Below are 21463 nucleotides of genomic sequence, written 5' to 3' on the forward strand. Positions count from 1 at the left end.
TAAGGGGTAGACCGCGTTTCTGTGATTACACAAGCCGTCTAACATTACGTTGCACACGTCGAGTTTGTCAACCGACAAAGCATTCGAGTCTGACGCAAACATCAGCTCGATTCGTAACCCCATCTACATGTACACGCGTCTTTCTCCCCTCCATTTTCCCATACCGATCGTTGGCTAATGTCGGCGCGCTTTCCCGTTATTTTCCCAAGGACCGAGTCCGATTACAAAGTCGAACATGTTTCGCATCGTTTCGCTTCGGTAATATCGTCCAGAGGCGTACAGCGCGACCATCGACGCGCAGTTTTCCCTAATTGGCTCGGCTCATGCCGAGTCATGCACAGGGGAAAAAGAATTACATTTCGCGGCACGCCGCGCGTTGTTTATAAACGTGCAGGCACACCGCTGCATGAAAACAAATGTTTGTAAAACACGAGGCTCGACCATGAACGATGGACGTCTGGTTTGCTACTATCGCACGCATAAGCTGCGAACCACTCCGGTGGTTTACAGCATGACGCATCGGAAGGAATTTCGTAACAGGATTCGCAACAGGCGCAACGCAACGACTACGGACGAATAGGCGGCGCGTACACACGAAGAGTCGCGTTTCACGCGTCTGGCATCGCGGATGCACTCGATTATATTTCGATTATGGTTATAGTAAATCTAAGCTGGGGGTAGATAGCCCGAGGGAAATCGCATTAATTTCTATAACGACATTCACCGCGGTGCGGCAATTTCGGTATCGTTTTATCGGCGGCCACGTAACGCAAATACGCGCGTATCTGTGTGACCGCCAGTGTGTATATAATATGAAGCGTATATAGGTGTGCTGGGATCTTTGCGCGTGTACAACCGCGTATCTACCGTTCGCCTCAGCTAATTTCGTGTTTGCTCGATTAATTTCCCGCGTTTAACGGAATTTGATGTTTCGTTAATTATTCTGTCGTGCGCGCTTCATACCGCACGCACGCCCCGACACGCATGCAGCTCTCGCCCCCGGTGATCGTTCACTACTTTTGCATGCAGCCATATCTGCCGCCTATCGTATCGCTGCTGGAGAACGCCGCGATCCGCTAATATCACCGTCCGAATTGACAGCTGGTGCGAATGTAATTTATGCGTATTGTTTTTCCCCCGTTTGTTTGTTTTTTTCTAACAGAACGATATAAATGTCAGTTTTCGTTCTACACCCACTATTTCATATTTAAAATATCACCGAAAATTTGTGAGAAATAAAACACCAGGCTGATGGAAGTAAAAAGTGCCATTGATCGAGACATCGGAAAACTGTACAAAATCGCACGTTCGTCTTTTATTCGAGTTCGTCCTCGACGAAAATCTTCGATTAGTTCACTTTCTACGTTCCCTGTTTGGGGATACGCGCGATGTTTCGTCCTCGGCTGAAATCACGCAGAAATCGATCAGGCGACAATGCGTGCGATAAAATATTAAAATAAAAGCAGAAAGCGCGAGGCATCGTTAAGGCGGTAAGCTCGCATTACTCGGGGCGAACTAATCGCAACTTGTCAGAGTGATATAGGGCATGTGTATACCTTATACGGGAAGAGTTTAATGCCCCGTTTAAGCCATGCGAGGCTTAGCTACGTCCATTTTCTAACAAGGCCCCTAAACCAGAGATTAAGTCATCACTTTGCATGAGAGCGCTTCAAAAATCCAAGGCTTACGTCTAGACACCGATACGGGCGCAAGCGTCGTTAGCAACTGCGAATTAATTACGACGCTAAGAGCAATATCTCTGTCTCGTTCATTTTTCCCTACAAAGGATCTTTTTCGTCCTTCGTATTATCCACTTTTATCGATGGAAAAATCGTTCGAATTTCATCGGAGAAACTAAAACTTCTTGCGAATATCATCCTGCATATCGCAATTCTTTGATACGTACAAAAAGCTAATATGAATGTTTCTTTTATTCGACTTGGTGCAAAGGTATTACTCATTTCTGTATTTAAGTCGACACGAATCTAACAAAAAGCAAAGATTCAGCGTGGCGTCGCATACGCGGGCCAAGTTTGCAACATTGCGTAGCCCATTATACATACACACAGATCTCTCGTTTGCTCGACTGTCGGGGGTTGAAAGGGTGCGCGGGGGTTTGTAATGGGTGACGGTGTGGCCGCGGGTACACGTTGGCGTGTGTGTATGCATTTACGTGCTACGTTGCCAATGATTTATGTATACCGCTAATTACCAGCATGCACTGCACTGTTTTACCCGGCGATCATAGTTTTATTAGGCCAACCTGTGCATTGCGGTATTGTCAGCGCCAAAAGCACCGCCGGCGAACAATCCGTACCGGCTGCGTGAAATGTGCCACGTTCACGGACTGCGCGATCGATTAACGTTTCGCATAAAGATTCCCGGTTATCGAGTACCGCTGATATTGACGAATTTTGTTTGCTAAAAGAATTCTTCGCTAGCGGAATTATTCGAGTTAGCTTGGAAATTTTCGAGTTAGAAATTGATAAGAGTAAGGGTTCTAAGGATGGTTCTTTTCTATTTCCATTTTAATTCTTGTTGTGTACATATCGATTTCACTCGTATAACGTATTTCTCCTTTTTTTTACTTACTTGAGAGCCAAAATACTGTTAGTCTTCCTCGGACTTGTCTTTTTTCTTCGTTTAGTCGGATCATCGTGATCTTTTATTTGATATCTTTGGTTTAGCCACGCGCCTTTTACCGAACCTGTTGCCATTTCACCGCAATGTTCAATTTGTATCGGTTATCGCGTTCAATTAAACTCAGAGAATTTTTGGCTCCGATTACCGTGCATAGCTTGAGTGTACGTGCGCTGCGTCGTGGTGGCATCCATGTAACACAAAGGTATACACGCGTAGTCGTAAAATTGTCATGACGGACGATCGTGTTGGTATCACGGCGTTCCCTATCAACCGCGGTCCATATCGTCCGTTTAACTTGATGCACGACCAAACAACGTTTCCAAGAAAGAAAATTATACCTCTGCGTAATAGCTTCATTTTTGACTGACTGCTGAATTTTCTTTCCATCTCTGTGTTCGCGTTCCTTTTGACCCACGAAACAACGAAACGCATGAATAATGATACACATTTTGATGGCACGGAAACAAATACCAGCTCGTTACGGTGGAAGCGCGCAGCTCCGGATTTCCCACGGCGCGACCATCGTTCTGCCAGAGAATCCGTTGATCGTTGAAGTAATTCGATCCCGCGTGTCACGCGTTTCATTTATAATCGCGCTGGAACGTCTATTACCACGAGTTTGTGTATCGTGTGTGATAGAGAGCGTAGGAGTGGGGCAGAGTATTGCACGTCCGTAGTGTTCAACTACACAGGGCTGCTTTCGGCTGAAGGCAGTTTCGGCGAAGGGGATGAAACGGGTTGCCAAAAGGGGGTGGAACACGAGGAGGAGGAAGAGTAGGAGGAAGAGTAGGAGGAGGAGGAGTAGTGACAAGGGGTTGGAAAAGGGGGAGAGACGGGGGGGGGTCTATCGCTGCCGCTACCGGAGCTGGCAATGCGAGTCTAGGTTATCCGGTGACAAAGCTGGTTCGGTTCGTGCAACGAGGCCCTCGGTACGTCGGATTATCACCATTGAAAATGGTGCAACTGAAACCCCACTGTTCGGATGCAGCGGCGCTTGAACGCGATACGGCAAGCTTTGCATCGAAAACCGGAAGCAAATTCCTTGTCTGCCGCGCATTTATTGGCGATCACAAAAGTCCAACCGGTGTTGTTTTTCCCGTTATCGAAATTTCTCTTCCGATCGATGCCTTTGGTGTACGGTTACCAATGTCCCCGTCGATCTATGAGATTTTTCAGCATCGTTTACGGGGGGTGGTCACAGAGGGGCGACCCGGAAAGATTTCCCCCCATTGGACGCGGTTACGTTTTTGTCACGGACGATTAACGTAGAATAGATAGAAACAGCGGGTTTCTGGGATTCTTCCAGGCCACTAAAGTCGGATGGTCGGCGAACGAGGTAAGGCGAACCACCCTCCGGGGGGTTGTAGCTAAATTGGTGGCAGTATATTACCGGTCAGACTCCCGCATTTAATTTGAATATAATCGTGAAAGGAGATCTCAGGAGCTCGAGGGCACTTCGCGACGCAGAACTGCGTGACGGTGACCGGAAGTGCTCCCGGGACACCGGAAACAAAATGGCCGCTCCCTTCTACGCGACTTGCCTCTTTCCACTCTGCACGACCTTCCTACCCACCTACCATCTACCTACCTACCTACCTACCTACGCCTCTCTTTGCAACCCTCCTAAAGAGCGTGAATTCGTAACGGCAGAGTTAACTTTGCATTGTGCGGCTTCGCGGTCGTCTCGCTCGAACATCGAAACGTTCGTCGCTCTTGGCGTACACGCGCCCACGATAAGGTAGCTGCCGTTTGCCAGAGATACAGTCCTAACGAAATATTATGATATATCATTTCTATCGTTTACTTCTCGCGCCGTTTTCTACGGTGCACCAGAGATTATCCGGAAACGTTTCTATTAATGGCGGACGTCATGACTTGCCAGGCGTTTCGTACACCGTGGAAGTTTAATGATTTTCGAGTAATTACGAGGCCAGGCGATGACTCGCGTGGGAATGCAGCAGAGCAGCGTGTTCGATAAGCGCCACGGAACAATAACAATTATACCAGCCTGACTCGTAATGCCTAAATACAATATAAGCACGAACAATGGGCTTTGCGAGGGAGAAGCCGCTCGACAATACCTGCCGTGCTTTCATAGACAAAAGGCGAGCTCGAAGTTCCGTCGGTTGGATCGCAAGTCGAAAAAGCTATGTCTACCATTGGCGACGTTTAAACAGCTCCAATTGTCGTTTATCTATCTACCGTTGTAATCCGTGTAAGAAATTCATTTATCTCGATATACGGCGTATATAATGTAATAATCGTTGTTATTAACGAGACAAGATATCGTAAGTTGTGAAAACATGCAGTGATCGAGCAACATCCTTTTTAAGTTAATATAAAGATACAGTAGCGTTTTATCAGTCTCGAGTAGGTAGAAGGGACGATCGAGTTGTTTCGCGGCACACCTACATTTCACGACAATTGTATCGGTTACTTTTATTGATACCGTTAACTCGTCGGAACATACCTGTTAATGGATAAACGGAGTACTTTTATCCGGCCGTACATCTCGGTAGAGGAAAGCACGTGAGTGAAAGCGAGCGATCGAGTGAGAGAACAGAAGAAAGGGAGACCAACCCCCGCGAGTTTACGATGTACGACTCAGCTTAGAAGCGTATGATTAAACAACTCAGGTGTTTTATGCTCGGCTCGTAGAGATCGCGTGACCCAACGGCCACATCCGTTTCCGCTTTACCTACGGTCAACCGCTTCGACCCCTAACCAATGGTTCGCCTTAAGGGTTGCACGTTACCTTCGACCACGAAAGAAAGTATACTTTCGACGTATCTTTAAGCAGTAATCGGCTTTGCTCGATAGTCACGTGCTACCGTAGGAGCACGCCGAGCTGCTAACCTTTGCCCATGCGGCACCATACCTCATACCTATTTTTCTTTTCTTCTTTTCATTTTTATTCTCGGCATCGCGATCGCGATAGGAGTCGCTTACATGGTAAAAAATTCTATTTTTAATAGTGGATTATATTTTAAATTCAACAGTGAACATGTAACTCGTTCGAGCAGAAACGGCCACTCGACTAATCCCCGGCGACGATGGCGCAAACATTCTTTACTCACGTGTACCTTGTTTGTATCCGAATCGAGACGCACGATACGTTGATATCGGTGAAACAGGAGCCCGTTAGTAGAAAACGGAAGCATTCGTAGGGAGAAAGGTCAAAGAAATGCCGTAGTCTGACATTAGGTGGACGAAATGCCGCGTCAACACCCTTTAAACCTCTCGACCTAGCCGAACGAGTACGAACCTAATCCTCCCTCTTATTATTTTCAAAGCTTTTGCACGATCGATGGCTGCTCGTTAATTTCGGGGATACCGTTTGCCGTCGAATATTCCAGGAATAATTCCTGCAGGAAAATTAATTAATTTGCTAATTTCAGATTATCGGAACGCGGTTACGCAACGAACGTTTCTCGCGAACGGCGGATATTTGGCTCGCGCGCCCTCGGGATTCGTTAGTTTTCCGGGGAATTAGTCAGCATGATTTGCATCTGACGTGCACCTCCAGGCACCTACACGTCGCTCGCATAGTTCGCAACTCTCCCGACTTTCCAGTCGGATCTCCTCTCTTGCTAGATGTCTCAACACCCCTACCGTGCCGTCCTCACGTCAATTATGCCCGTCACAGAAATTTCACCGGACTTCTTCGTTACACGTAGAACGCGAATTCATTTTTCAGAAATTTTAATTTTCACGTAAACGAGGATACGCCTGTTTCTGTCGAGAATTAAAGCTGTTTTCGTCGGAAATTAAAAACTGTTGTTCGATATCGCCAAGTATACTTTTGAAGATTCGTCTGAACGATAAATATCTCGTTGCTCAAAATCGATGATAATAAAGAAGAGAAAGTATGCGAATAAGAACGGTGTAATTAATCTGACTTTATTGCTCAGTCCGGTGAGAAAGCACGACAGTTACTCACGGCTTTTCGATTCTTGCGCCGATTATCTTCATCCGCCGGATTCACCGAGGTGTTTCGATTTAAACACAGACTCGAACGAGCTTCGGGCTTAACTTGGTTGTTGTGAATAAGTAAGCGAAGTGTTGCGAAGTGCTGCAGAAGTTTTGCCAAGCCCCCAGGCACACGGCCGGGTTGGCTCGAATTAAATTGTTATACGGATGAGCTGCCACGACGAATACTTCCCAGAAACCAGTGACTTTCCCACCACCCTTGGGTGTGAATGTTTAATCACAGCCTCCCGTTATATTTAATAACATAATATCGCTAGCACGCCTAAGACTATATCCGGTTCTCCAACAACTCCTTAACGAGATTCCATACAATTCACTTTTCCAAAGTTTCTATTTTTCTTTCGTACGATTTTCCTCTGCTCGAATTATTATCTTAGACCGTGTTATATCTCGAAACATTCGAGTATCGCGCACCGCTGTTCTAAGAGATCGTCAAGCACCTCACCTGTAATTACATTGTTGACACGCAAAACACTCCAAATGATAAACGTTCGTTCTTGCCCTCATCACCATCTCGAAGGCTGGAATGGTTTTATTGCAGGCCGCACAGTGACCAGTGTGTCCAAAGAGTCTGCGCAAATCGAAAAACAAAACTTTATTATTATAAGAAACCCGACGAGGCAAAGGTTTTGTAATAATTTCCCGCTTTATTTTCTTCTTTCACGATATTATGCTATTCGACAGGCCAAAATGTGTTGTCATGGCATTGGGGTAGATAGACTTTTAGTTGAGGAGGAGCAATAAGCTTACGACCACCAGGAATATGCCATCTTCAAATATTGGGCTATTAATAAAGGCCACGGAGGTTCGACAGCGAACGCTCTTTGCAGACGCGCCACCTGCGCGTGTTCCCTCGGGACTTTGTAATCTCAACACGGTTTATTTGCCCTCGCCTGTTTATATGGGACGTGGATGTATTCAATAAGGGAAACTCATCTGTAAAATTCGATTTGTTGCTTCCGTTCGCCACGTCGAGGTCTGTCCGTACGTTAGCTTAACATCGCCTTTTCCACTTTGCTCTTTATTGACGTCACCGTGCACCACGACACAATGAGATATGAAACGCCAACGTGCCCAGACCAGAATAGAATTATAATATTACAAACTCGCGATTCTTTCACGGGTATATACGTTGTGATGCGTTTCGAGAAATGGCAGCTAGACAAATTGCTTACTTTAGATAATCCTTCTTGCACAATATGAGATTAGACTTTATAAAAAGCGACGGGCCAGCTTCCACGAGTCTGCAGTTGCAGCTGTTACACTTCAAGCAGTCTTCGTGCCAGAACATGTCCAATACCTTCAGAAGATACCTGCAATTTGAAAAATTTAGTTTATCGTTAATTAATCGTTATTTTGAAACGTTAAAGGAGTAAGACAAAAATTGCTCGTAAGTTCAAATAAACGTATCAAGTTGAATAAAACCTGGTAGAAAATGTAGTTTATCGTTTTCTATTAGTAAACGACTATCGTCTGATATTTTCCAGAATTATATCTCAACTACTCTTTCGATTCAAATTTTTCAATTCCTTTCGTCGCTTATCGCGTTATTCTTACGTTTTATAATATTGCGCGTATTTGACATATGGTCGTATAGATAGTACAGATGGCATTCGCTCGAGTTTGCTTTAGACATACAAAGACGATAGTTGTCTATGGAATGGCCTCACCTTTCTGTGATCACCTCTCCACAGCCACCACATTCTCGTTGCACTGCCCCGTTCTTGCTCGGCTCGCTTTTGGTCACATCCATTGTTAATTAATTTTCAGATGTCACTCGGATTTCCTGCAACATAACAAAATCTCTATTGATCACCTCAACTCTGAACAAGCGAACTAATATGAGAACGATAATTATTATATACGTAATCGATCAATTAATTTTGCCCTGTATTACCACTCGATTAGCCAACACGGCAAATCATCGTTTAACAGAAGCAAATGACTAATCGCGTTTGCGTGCTTTTAACAAGTTTCAACGGCATCTGGCACTAGGACGTCGGCTTGTCTATGAGCAATTAGAGTTACAGGTTGAGAATTTAACGGCGCGGTTAGTGCCATCTGTGTCCATCGTGGTGTGCGTAGCCGGGTCTTTCTCTGCCCGTCCTCGTGGTCGCCTCTTTCTCGCGCGATGCGGTCAGAGTTTAGAATCGAATTAGTTTGACCCTCTCTTCTCTTCACTTATTGCACGTTTAAGCGGCACCGGTTCTGAAACAACCACCGGCTTGTCGGGTAACGGCTGTGCGAGCTTCCCGATAAACATTAATTGTTTTCGCCGGAAGACGTATGTATTAATCCACCCCTATGTATGCCGTTTAAACGAAATTTCGGGGTTTAACGTTTATTTAATCGGCAGCGTTTGCCTTCTCCCGTTCTATTTTATTTCACCGGTCGTTCACGGTTATTGAAACGCGAAAATATCGTCCGTTTTCAGGATAGTAAGGTTTAGATATAGAGTGCAAATATGTCTGATTGAAGTATAGCCTGCAGTATTTGATTTATCATTTGTTTTTCGTACTTTGTTATATCATACGATGGAAAATACAATTTTTGGGGGAAAACGGCAAGTTCCAGTTTCGAGGCAAGAATGCTTGAAACGGTTTCGGTTGAACGACATCCCTCCACGTAGATCCTAGAATATTATATTAAACGGAGTATCGTACTTCCCTTGGACGTGATATTTCTAAGAAACAGTTGATCTACTTAGTTAGTTGTACTTTCTGCTAATTTGTTCACACGGATAGTTCAAGATTTAACATATTCTAGAAGAGTAATCGATAGTTAATTTTGTATGTGATTTCTGGATGTACCTTTGGGAAAGGTGTAGCAACATCGGATATTTATACTAACCAAACACAATGTGCATGCATCTCGGATTAGTTGGAACGCCTCCATAACTTTTCACAAAGTGCTTTCACAACGGACTTAAATTCTGTCTACGTCCGCGGGGACGTTCGATCTTAACCACCCTGTATATTTACGAGTACCCGGTGGATGCTATGAGCAAAGTTTGTGCGGTTTCAATATGTCCTCTCCCTCTAGCCTGGACACAATATTACAGGGACGTTAATATCTTCTATGCGGTTCAGACTGCGAAGCAAATATTAATACCGTGCCTTTGATACGTTAATTAATAAAGACGGAAATATTTGAAACTCATACGTTTAGAACGATATTATGACTCGATCTTTGCCAGCGTTGCTACACTTTATTCTACAATTTTTCACAACAAAATATTATTTATGGAATTAATTCAATTTCTAAACTATATCTTTTCAAAACTATCTGTTTGGAAACTAAAGGAAACCTCAAATTCGATGGATACGTCGAAGCGAGTTAATTAATTATGTTGAATTCATTGCGTGCTAGCCAGGTTATCGATACATCGAATATGATCTAAATAATGGTACAATTATTATGCGTAACTTTATACCCCTATAAGGGAGGTGATTAATAGAACAACTAACTAGCCAGGTAAATTATGCAAACTATTAAATGCGAATGCGCCCAAAGTTGCCCACATAATAATTGGGTAACGATCGAATGCTCCATACATTGAATTTATGTCGTACGTTAATATATTTTATTGTTATTATTGGTTGATTAAAGTCGTCGTTAATACGTCCATCGCGAAAAGTATGAGAGCGGCGTACGTATTATTGGTTGCACACGTACAGAATTCTATACGTCGAATATCGATCACACGTATATTTGTAATTTTAAAACACCATTGTCCTTCGTTTCATATTCCAGCACGTTCGAGGAAACGAGCGTTTCTTGGATACGGAGAAGCATGTGAATACCGTCCAGTGACTGGAACTTGTTTTCCTTTGAGATTCGAAAACGCGAACGCTTATTCTACATGCACGTATAACGCTTATTCTACAAAAGTATTTTCGAGCTAGGCCTGGAATTTCACCACAGAAATTCCTGCGGAAGCCAACCTGAATGCCAGCGACGACCTGGAAAACCTTTGCCGACTGCATGCGGTCGGTCAATTTCCACTTTGTTCCACAATTTTCGTAGTTTACAGTCGCGGTCGTTGCCGGCCGTCCGAAAACGCCTTGTCCGCCGGCAAAGAATAGAAACGCATGACTAAACCATCGTTGCGATAGATAGAAACATCGTCTGAAAGCGTTGCGCCGTTTAATTAGCAATTTAGATGGCAACTTTATCGCGGATGCGGTCGCAATTGTGCTTGTAACATTAACGTCAGTTATTCAGCAATATCGCGCCGCTAGCTTTTCGTGCTTCGCGTGGCTTTAATTACTCGGTAGAAGTTACTATCGTCGGGAAGCGAACGGAGCACAGTGGTAACGGTTCGTTGGAACGTAACCGTGAAGGGTCCATAACGAGAGCTTTCCCTTCGAAAGCGGCTCGCATCGCTGGCGATCTGTTCATCAGGTACGTGATCAGATCATCCACGGACGCTGCTCCTCAAAGCGACGATAATTCGATTATCTCGTACATGTTCGACAACCGCCAACATGTCCTCCAATTGGTAGATCTTCTTAGTTAACCATCTTCCTGAATGTAATTAAATTAGTTCCGTGTAATCTGTGTTCAGCCGATCGAGCCTCCATTTTTTCCTAGCTACGTCGAGTGACTTTGAACTTCCAACGATATCATTCTCCATATTTATCTCTTCGTTACGTTTCACTTATTATCTTCAAATGGGATGAATCTTGTTCGTCACCAGTGTCATATCGCACGGTATATCTCGTTATGAAATATTTTTACAAGAAACAAGGATATAACTATGTACAGGACGATGGTAACAAAGACGCAAGAAGATTTCCTTGAAACGAAAACCGTGGAAAGGAGGTCTCTGTTTATCGACGTAACTGGGCAGTCTCGATGCAGTTCTCAAGGCTCCGCCCTCGCAGCATCCGTGACACTCCCAGAGTACCACCCCTGCAACCTCCTCGACGGAAAAACAAAATTTTCCGCGTTTCCTTCACGCGCTTGTAAACACCGTGATATACCTAGGAAAAAGCCGCGTCATATTCTCGCGCGAGATGCCTTTTCGCCGGTGTTTTCGTCGACCTGAGAGAACAGAGGCTCGGCTGGAAATTTTTCCAACCGGCTTTCGCCCGGCACGAACGCTTTTGTCTTTAATAATGCTTCTGCGGAAGCGTTATCTTTTACTTTTAGGACGAGAGTACGGGCATCCGGTGAGTCGGTCCATTAATTAGGCGGGCCACATTAAGCCGAGCATTAATATACTCCGCTGGCTGTTTTGTTTTATCCCGCAGGAAGGACGTAACCACCCCTGGAGGTTGAAGGGGGTGGCCAGGCAAAGGCAAGTGGGGGAATTATTTCGACGGCGGCAGCCTGCTAATCCGACCTGCCATGCTACCGCCTTATCCCTAGAGACTGTTTAAATTCTGTAAATCGTCCTGAATATCCCCCTCATCCCGCCTCTTCAACGGACACGGGGAACTGTTACTTGTTTCCGGAAATTTAAAGGACTCTTGCTAATAAAGACACGCGAGACTTAGCTTTCCACGTGATATCGCTGGCACCTTGAGATTTTACGACTCCAGTTCGTACCTCTTCCTCGCTGTATTTTAGCTTCAAGCGTCGTCCGATGGAAAATTATTATGATATTCTAACGTATAACTCCGTTCGAAAGTCTTTACGACAGTTATTGTATTTCCTCTAAGCTGCAAGAGGTTGAGTAACTGCTAAAAGATTACATAACTTGATATTCCTGAATATTCGTTAACAACGAGGATAGAAAATGGCCATGCCATGTAAAGTTTATAATCTACGTCAAATAAGAAAGCGTTATTAATGACGAAACGTGTCTCGACACTCTTCAGCTGGCGTTTAAGTCCCGTTCATCGTTGAGATGTTACTTGAGATGACACAGGGGCAAGGAAGATATTTCCCTCGTTCGTTGGTCATGAGAAGTTATACGTGTTCTTACTGGTAGATGTGATACTTTCGATAAATACGATGTCTGGAAAAAGTATTTGCGTATTTTCTAATGATGCGTTCTTTTTTTTTTTTTTTTATCAGATTCTACATTTTCTTTAAATATCTAATTTTTGTAGTTACACGAGTTACTAACGATAAGTGATACGATATTTGATATACTTCCGCCTATCGAATTAGTACAATACGTAGATGCTATGTAACAAATACAAAATGTTTCGACGATCGTATTTCTACGAGAAATAACCCAAGCATTTCTTCCAGGCGTCTTTTTCGGATCGACGAACGGTATACCTTGGGGTAGAAAAATTTGAAGTCGGTCGTCGTTCCGCAAGTTCTTACTTTTATATTATACAATGCGTTAGGAAATCGGATTACGCGTACGTTTAGGTCAACACACGCGGAGGTGGCCAGGAAGGGAGGAGTGGACCGTAACGATGTAATTTAACGGGCCAAAGGAATATTTCCTACGGAATAAATCTCGCGTAACAGCGCCAGTGAAATCCTCGTTTACCCGGCATTCAGCCCTTGCTAATGGGGGTAATTTAAGGGATGTTTTAAGCGGGCCGTGGCACACGTGAGTCGCACAAAAAGTTCACGTATTACGACCGTGGCTGCGCCGTAATCACGCATTAGCATTCCGAACGGTCGATGTCGACCGAAAACACGCTGGCTGAGAACGTCGTTTAAACTCTTCCTCCGTTTCGGTCCAACGACCGACGAAAAACACTCCACGGTCACGTGAAATCGTCCAAACTGCCTGCGATTTAATAAAACGAAACAAAGAACTAGCCACGTTGTTTCTTCTGTCACTTTACCTTCCATAAGTTTCAAAACGCACAATCCTGGCAAAATATCTAACGCAAACTTCGTCTTTTCTACTTTGCTGATGAAAACTGACGGTACCGAGAATCCTTCGAGCGCAATGGAAAAAAAAGAAAACGTTAGCCAGCCTCTAAGCAGTCATCGTTCCGGATAATTTTCGTCCAAGAGCCGTTTAAGGATAACGGAAACGACGGAACGGACAAACGGTCTGTTTAACAAGTTCTTTCGCGCCGATAAACGCGGCCGCCGTGTCTCCACTCTTTTTCTCTTCATATTTGCCGTCCCCTTCTGGCCAGACCGCGGTTAATGAAATTCTAGTCAGGTCGCGGCATTCTTTCGTCAGGTGGCAATGCCATCTACCGCCTCCTTCCCTGTCGCATCGCGTTGTCAGGCCTCTGTGTTTCTTTCTTTCCTCTCTTCTTCTGTCTTCTTCGCTTGTACTCCTTCCTGTCTTTTTTTTTTCTAACCCATCCGTCCACCTTTCTCTCTCTCTCTCTCTCTTTCCTGCTATCTCTCCATCTCCAACCACCGCCCGCCGCGCACCTCTGTTCCTCTTCTACGGCACGAGAGAGGGTGGCCACAGTCTTCTGGAGTGTAGAGAGCAGGGGTAACGGGGTTTGCGTACGTCGTGACGCGGAGGGTTGGTGGCTGAAATGGGGTGGTGTGCAGTCAGATTACGCTAAGCTATGCCCGTACGTGCTCGCATGGAAGTTCCACCCCTCACCGGGTTTGCCACCCCGCTTGGGAAAATGTATTTATTGTTGTTTGTCCAGCGTTCTGTATATGGCCACCAACAGAGTGAGAGAGAGAGAGAGCAGCTCTCTCTAGAGAGGGAGGGAGAGAGAGAGAGAGAGAGAGGATAGCTGGGAGTAGAGAGTGGCGTGCAGGGTGTAGGTGTGCAGGAAAGGGGAGAGTGGAGGGCAGAGAATCGCCCGAGGTTGAAGTTGAAAAAAAAATTGCCCGGGGACGACCGCTAGGATGCCGAGCATAAATTTAAGCGGAGCTCGCACCTCTCCGCCCACCCTCGCGGATCCCACCCATCCTTCTTCCCGTTTTTTTTTCTTCTTTTGGATTTCAATTCCGACCCGTCCGCTTAAATACATCGGGATTATGCCGCGCGGATACGTATTTCAGTCAAACGGAGAAAATCCTCGTCATCAAGACTCCAAGTGAATTTTTTCCCCGCCTTCTTTTCTCTTTATTCCAGCGGAGGTCACGGTTCGTCTGACGGATACACGCGAGATATTTTTCTAGATATTTTTAAGCAGTATGTGTTCTCATGTATTGTAAAGTTCGCCGATGAAGGGTAGTTCTTATACATATAGAGATACGTTAAGCCTTAACGCGTAGACTGTTTCGGATTAGACAAAGGAGGGCATCGAAATGCAAGGATGTCGAAAAGCGATGGAAAAGAAAGAAAGGAAGAGGTAAGAAGCAAGCCCCTTACGTTCAATCGTGGGGATACTATAGACATTAATTAATTTCGAACGTGATTAGTTTATTTAATCGTTATAAATCTCTAATTATGAAATAATGTTCGTACGGAAGAACAAACACGAATTAAACCGCAGCGCAATCTATTATGGAATTTTTAGAATCGCAATATTCACGGAGTATTATATATAAGAGCGGATTGTTGAAAATGAATCGTTTGCCGTACCGAAATTTTCGTTTCGAAGGCATTTTCTGCTATTCCACGAATCCGTGGAATTCCGACAGTGAATTCAGCTTTCGAGGTCCGGCCGTTTTCTTCCTTTTCCACTGTCCGTGGTCAACGATTGATGGGCGTTCAGCGAACGCTAATTACGCAGATAGGAACCGATCGAAACGGTCCTTATCGTTGGAGAGTCGGCCGAACGGCCGCGAGTCGATACGTTGCCGATGCCGACGACAAAGGGGCCGTAACTACTTCGGAAACTTTTATCTTGTAGGATTAATGGACGGATTAAAGTATTTGCGGTGGGATACGGGCCGATTGGGGTAAATCGTGCTGGGATTAGAACTTGATTGGCTAATTTGTAAGTGTCCCCGGCAGCCGTGCACAAACTTAACGATCGATCGGTTGTCCTCCTTCCATATACGTGCTCAGCAATTCTCGCTCGAGACATTGACACGAGAGCATGGCCCGTTCCGAAGATAATCCTACCTGGTGAATCGGATTTCGTGGGTTATTTTGTGTCTAAATCGTCGAAAACGGTGAACGTCGTAGAGGTAGACAATTAACTTAGTCACTGGAACTTAGGCGAGGGTAAAGTGGATTTTACACGTCATATCGAAATTCCAAGATCGTCGAATTTAGTCTTTTTGCCATTGACATTGTCCTTTTCTCGTGGACAAATTTATTTTTAAAACCCGACGAACATCCAAATCAGTATCGTTCAAATAAAGACATGCTTCTAATCTCGATCGTGTCGGAGCTATGATTTAAACCGATTACTTTGTCGTGTACTTGATCACCTCGATCAAACAGCATATTCCGTTTAGGAACGAAGAACCCGCGTAGTCCGACTGTGAGATTACCTTGCTTCCATCTCGGGTGGTCAAGGCTACTTAATGTGCGGTCAGTGCATGCGGCCGAGCGTTAGACTGATTTACATCGTATCCCTTTACCGAAAGCGAGTGCGAGCCGGGAAACTGTGGTCGGCCGAGAGATGTAGCCGGTGATCGAGAGACATCGATTTGCTCTAACCCCGCCACACAATAGTCTATACTTCACCACGTAACGGACTAAAAATACGCGCGATACAAGTTCTTTAAAGGTCGACAGACCAAAGACGAGGAAGATCGATGGCCATACGCATCAAAGAAGGGAAGATATAAAATCGCCAAAAAAAAAAAAAAAAAAAAGAACCCAGGGAACAACGTCGCGTTTCCTCGCCGTTAGATCGACGCTGGGAGAGTCGAGTGCATCGAACGAAAGGGCAGAAAGAGAGATACGCGATACTTGACGTAAACCGAAGCCCCATCGCATAACTCACGACCCTTGTTTCGCGGCTGATCGACGTTTCGAAATATTTCCCAACTGAGCGTCCAGACGTTGCCCGGTGTGTCCAGCTTCCTGTCTCCTTACAATTCGCAGACAGTCCTACGCCAGAACCCAGTCAGGACAAAACCGGTCTCCGGTGATGGACTCGCGAAAGATAAGGGAGCATTCATGACAAAGACAAAACGCGCTCGCCACAGTTGTATGTATACAGCGCGTCTCGTGCTACCGTGCTTGCGCTCTTCCTCTTCCTCTCCCCTTCTACCCCCGACCACCCCTTCACGATCGTTCGTTTGCCGTTTAGCGCGACGCCGCGAGACAATGAGCGAAAACTTTTATTATTAATGTTTCGCTGCAAGATAACGCCAGTTGAAGCGAGCCACGCTACCCTCTTCCACCCCTTCCTGTACAATTCGTCGCCGTCCGACTCTCTGACCGGAGAGAGCAACGTTTCTTTGCGTTTTTGCCGCTCGTCCTCCCTCTTCTGTATCCTACAGGGACAAAATTACCAAGTGCACGCCAGGAGTCGAGTCTTCACGATGATTCTTGTTCGATCGTTCCCACGAAACGCATCCCGACGATCAACTTGGAAATTAACATTTTGACAGTTTCGCGCTGGAGCTACGGCCGGGGAAATTCACTGAAAGTTTCCGGAGAAATTTCAGCAACGATTTAATTAGCATTCCTACGAGTCCGCGTAAATCAAACGCAAACGTAGCCCCAGAGAAAGGAACACGAGATCTCTTGCGGAAGAATGTTTATTGATTATTTTCCCCGGTTTACTGTTGCAGCACCTTATTGTTCAACAAAACGGTATAATATTCCACCATCGACTCGATCTTTTAACTAGATAAAAAATTAATTAGCAAAGAATTCAACTAACAAGTCGTCTCATTGTAAGGATACGAACAGTAACTGTTAGGAAGTGCAACACTCTGGTAGGTCAAGTGAATGATGGGTGGAAGAAAAGTATGGTATAGCAAAGTTCGCTTAAATTCTAACAAAATTCTTTCGTCTAAATTCAAACAACCAAAATCCACCAGTTCCACTGGATAGATGCAGCGGTAGCAAAGTTTCCACTTAATCCATACTTTTTATTTCAACAATTTAGAAAATATTCCCAAAATAGTAAAAATAGTTACTCAATCCGTGCGAATTATAATACAATGCAACGATACGATACAATTCCACGTTTATTCCAATTTAGGCGCTACTACATATTTGTCGGTCGCTTGAGCCACGTCGAATCAGTAATTCCGAGTAAACGCGAAAAGTGGAAATCGTCACAGACCACGGTAGACTTAATAATCGTCATGAATATTCGTTAAATCCGAGTAGAGTACAAGGAAGGAGTTGTGATTAACTTCATCCAGGCTTTGGTTTGGTCCGGATAACTCATTCAAGACGGTCTCGCCGCAATAAGACGAAGGTCCGGACACCCGGGACATATTCTCGGCCGTTGCGCGTGAGTTAGGACCGCTCGAGGAACGGTTAGCCGTTAGCAGCTAGTCGGTAAATAACCTAGACACCCTCCTCGACTACCCTTCTACTTGGATAGATGCGCTATCTTCAACGTTACACTTGTGTCTAACTTTAGATCGGTTCTCGGTCAGCTCGGACACGTTTACGCTACGGTGGTCAGCGCAAAGTAACTTTAACGTCGACGAATTACCAGTAAATCCTGGTTGATGAATACGTCGCGTCTTCCTCATAACGTAACATTAACGTTTCAGCGATTGTTTATTACGACGTAATGGAGCTTTGCGCGAAAGAAGAGAGCTGACCTGATCGAATATTTTCTGAGAAAGTTTACGCTGTTTGGGGATGAAGTAAGAGAGACAAATTGTGAAAGAGGAGCAGACAGAATGCGCGAATGTTAGATACATGGAATCACAAGGAAGTTAAATTAATCAACTGCACTGTTCGAAAAATCATTAGTTCTACTTCCAGAATATACGATCGTTGTTTGATGGTGGAACGATAGTGATCGTAGACACGAAACTTGTATCCATTGAATATTAAAGTCAAAGATTTAAACCTCGTATCTTCTAAAACGTAGTTCGAACTTGGAATTGTATAGAGGCAAGAAGGACATCGTGGATCGCAAGGGTGGGAATCGAGTTTTGACGTTGCGTCGGATCAGAAGGAACGATGTCGAAGACAAAGCGATAGCGAAAGGCGAGGGGACGAGATCTCCCGGTCAGCCGCCTCTTACGCGTCCGGTTGTGAAGTAGTTTCGTTATTGACCGGTCGAAGAGTACAACTCGTTCACGAAAGCAGGAACACTTAATCCGAGTGGTGCTCCGTTAAAGCGATGACAGGAAACGTCAGGCTGCCACCGTGCCTCGTGATATATCGATATTCGCGAGAAGTGTCCGTGTTTGGAGGCGGAGCATTGAAACACACGCCACGGGTGTCGGTGGTTCGAGCACGAAGAAGACTGGACGCTGGTCGCATGTAAACCGTACTTGTTGATTCTTCGACAAAATGATCGATAGCTTGGAATTGCTGCCAAAATACTGGGGTAAACTCGGTCTGATTAATTCTTCGAGGGTACGAATAACTGTTTGCTGTTTCCAGGAAAAGTGATTGTTACATATAGAGAAATACGAGGAAATATGTCTGTTACGAATAATAATTATAATGATTATCTTCAATGGCAGAAGCTGCCCGATTGCCACTCTTCTTAAATCGTAGCGATCAATGGATCGTGGCGTTAATTAACTCTGAAATCGCTAATTTACCGCTGATAATGTACGCGCGGCTCTCTAACAGGCTTTATGGAGTAGAATGGGTACGGAGAATAATCAGACAGGACAGAGCAGTTAGGATAGCCTGTGAACCAGCCGATAGCGGCAAATGACCATTGCTGACACCAACATCGTCTCGGTGTACGCTTCGATAATTATATACGCGTCTACACAAACGAGCAGGAGTGCTATGTCAGCCTTTACTTAGGACTCTAATGACTGGGGTTCGTCGGATGTTGGTCGAATAACGTAATTGCATCAACAAAAATGTTGGCAGATAATAAACAAAGCGGTCGGCGTTATAACGAAGCATTCTACTGTTACGAGACGATAACGTGAATGTTTCGACTTCCTTCAACGTTGCAGAAAATACTGTCACGAGTACGATAAACAGCATGGTGCCTCGTACATGATATATCCGACTTGAGGATGAGTCGATAGCGACGAGAATGACTTTTGAAAAAGTGTGAATGGTAAATGGGTCGAGGTATAGCATTACCTACGGATCGAACGGCCACCGATCCCGATTCAAATGGAAAAATAAAGGTCAACCGAGTTATTGTTTTCGTGATGAATGCACATAAAATAATGAAACCTCGAAAGTACACCGGTCTGGCAGAGAAAAAAATATATCGCGCGTAATACGAGCGACAGCGCCATAGGGGTTCCACGCGTTTCACGTATGGCTGCAGAGTATTTATTGTCCATGGTCAACGAAGAAGACGATACGATCCCTGTTAAACGTCACGGACAAGAGATTCGCTCCTCCCGGGCACTTCGGATTTATCGCAAGTTTAACATTACACAGAAGTTGGAAACGGCGCGAGGGATTCCGCCGGATATTTATACCGTTTGAATGCACGTACGAGGATCATTCTAATGGTTTTATTATACTGATACCCGCGGGATCTCTTGGTGGACGCATTCGCACCCGCGTCCTCGCCGATCCTGCGGTTTCCACGATTCATCGCAACCGCGACTCAGAAATCTCCGTCAGGAGGAAAGCGCGCACCACTCGGCAAAGAGCCATTTCAATGAAAATCCTATTCGACGTCGAACTCCTGCTTCTTCTCTTCTTTTATTCGCTATAACTCGCAACGTTTAATCCTTGCCTGACGATTCTTTCAAACGTGTTCCAAGCGTTCCATACAGTAACATAATCTGCTGATACATCAAACGCGCGTTAACGGAACGTAGGCGAGAAAAAGGCAGTGTTAAGACGTTATTGGCCACTTCGATGGAAGCCAAATCCCTGGGAGCCCTTGATATTGAATCGGAACGGGGCAAACGGACGTATGACAACGAACTTCATGGGGTGGTCTGAGGTGCGAGTCGATGAAGGTCCTGGAACGTGGTTCCGGCGCATCTTTCCTATCGAGAAAGACGATTTATCATCCCGAACGTTCCATAGGAATATTGAATACGACAAGATAATCTCTCGACACCCTTCTTCGTCCCCTCCCCTCCCCCTTTCTGCCAGCATGACCGACAGCATCCCCGTTTTGCGGTAGCGCCAGTAAACGGCCGTGCTTAATGTACCGCACCGACCGATAAGCCGTTATACCGTCGTGACGTAGCCTCTAGTTTTTGCTTTGCAAAACGCAAACGTGCACCCTTTCTTCGTTGACGATCCTCGTGACAGCGGCAGCAGTCACTGACAGAACTCGTTATCGGTAGCCACGTGTACTCTCGTGTTCAGAGCGTAACCTATACGCGCGTATATGAAAAGGGTACGTTCGCTCTCTTTCTCTCCCCCTCTGTCACGTTGTTCGTCTCTCGCAGTCTCGCTCTCTCCACTCTCCAAATATTTCTGCGCGATATCATCGCTGTTATTATCGCAACCCCAATTACACCGCGGATGAAGTAGAACGTGGCGGCGTAATAATTGAAAATTTTATCGTTCGTCCATTACCGCGAATCTAAAACGTTTAAACCGATACATTTGAGCAATCTGTCTGTGAAAATGCAGCGAAACACGGCGAAGGAAAATTTTGGCATCGTTTAATTCCCTGGGCGTTCGTATTTCACCATCTACTTCCAAGTAGGCTGTCGCGACGGCTTATCTCGCAGTCTAGAAATTCCACTGGCGAAGATGGCAATCGGCGAGGCTTAATTATGCGGAGTTCGGCCGACGGATCCGAGTAGCAGTTATGCTAATCCGGCTCTATTAATAAGGACTCGAGCCAAAGTGGAGATCGTTGTAGGAAACGCGGGTAGTCTTAACCCTTTGCCGGCCTCTTAGGATCACACCACTCAAAGTCGTTGCGGTATTTCGTGTACTCTTTACCCCGTTCAGATACTCGAGTCGATCGAGATTTCCCATACAATCGTT

The 21463-nt window shown here is 45.2% G+C and overlaps 1 protein-coding gene and 1 long non-coding RNA gene across 2 annotated transcripts in view; one reads left to right on the forward strand and one right to left on the reverse strand.

Moving 5' to 3' along the window:
- LOC126868873 (uncharacterized) overlaps positions 1-21463 on the forward strand; it is a 102479-nt gene that overhangs the window by 33688 nt on the left and 47328 nt on the right. The gene's annotated exons all lie outside the window — the stretch shown is intronic.
- LOC126868864 (LIM domain only protein 3-like) overlaps positions 1-21463 on the reverse strand; it is a 70481-nt gene that overhangs the window by 20910 nt on the left and 28108 nt on the right. Inside the window, exons 2-4 of the mRNA XM_050624810.1 lie at positions 8304-8419; positions 7809-7946; positions 7079-7204 (exon numbers count right to left, since the gene is read on the reverse strand). Coding sequence (XP_050480767.1) covers positions 7079-7204; positions 7809-7946; positions 8304-8386 — 347 coding nt within the window. The 5' untranslated portion in view covers positions 8387-8419. The remainder of the gene's footprint in view (positions 1-7078; positions 7205-7808; positions 7947-8303; positions 8420-21463) is intronic.

The sequence above is a fragment of the Bombus huntii genome, chromosome 8 (assembly GCF_024542735.1).
Source record: "Bombus huntii isolate Logan2020A chromosome 8, iyBomHunt1.1, whole genome shotgun sequence".
NCBI lineage: Eukaryota > Metazoa > Arthropoda > Insecta > Hymenoptera > Apidae > Bombus > Bombus huntii.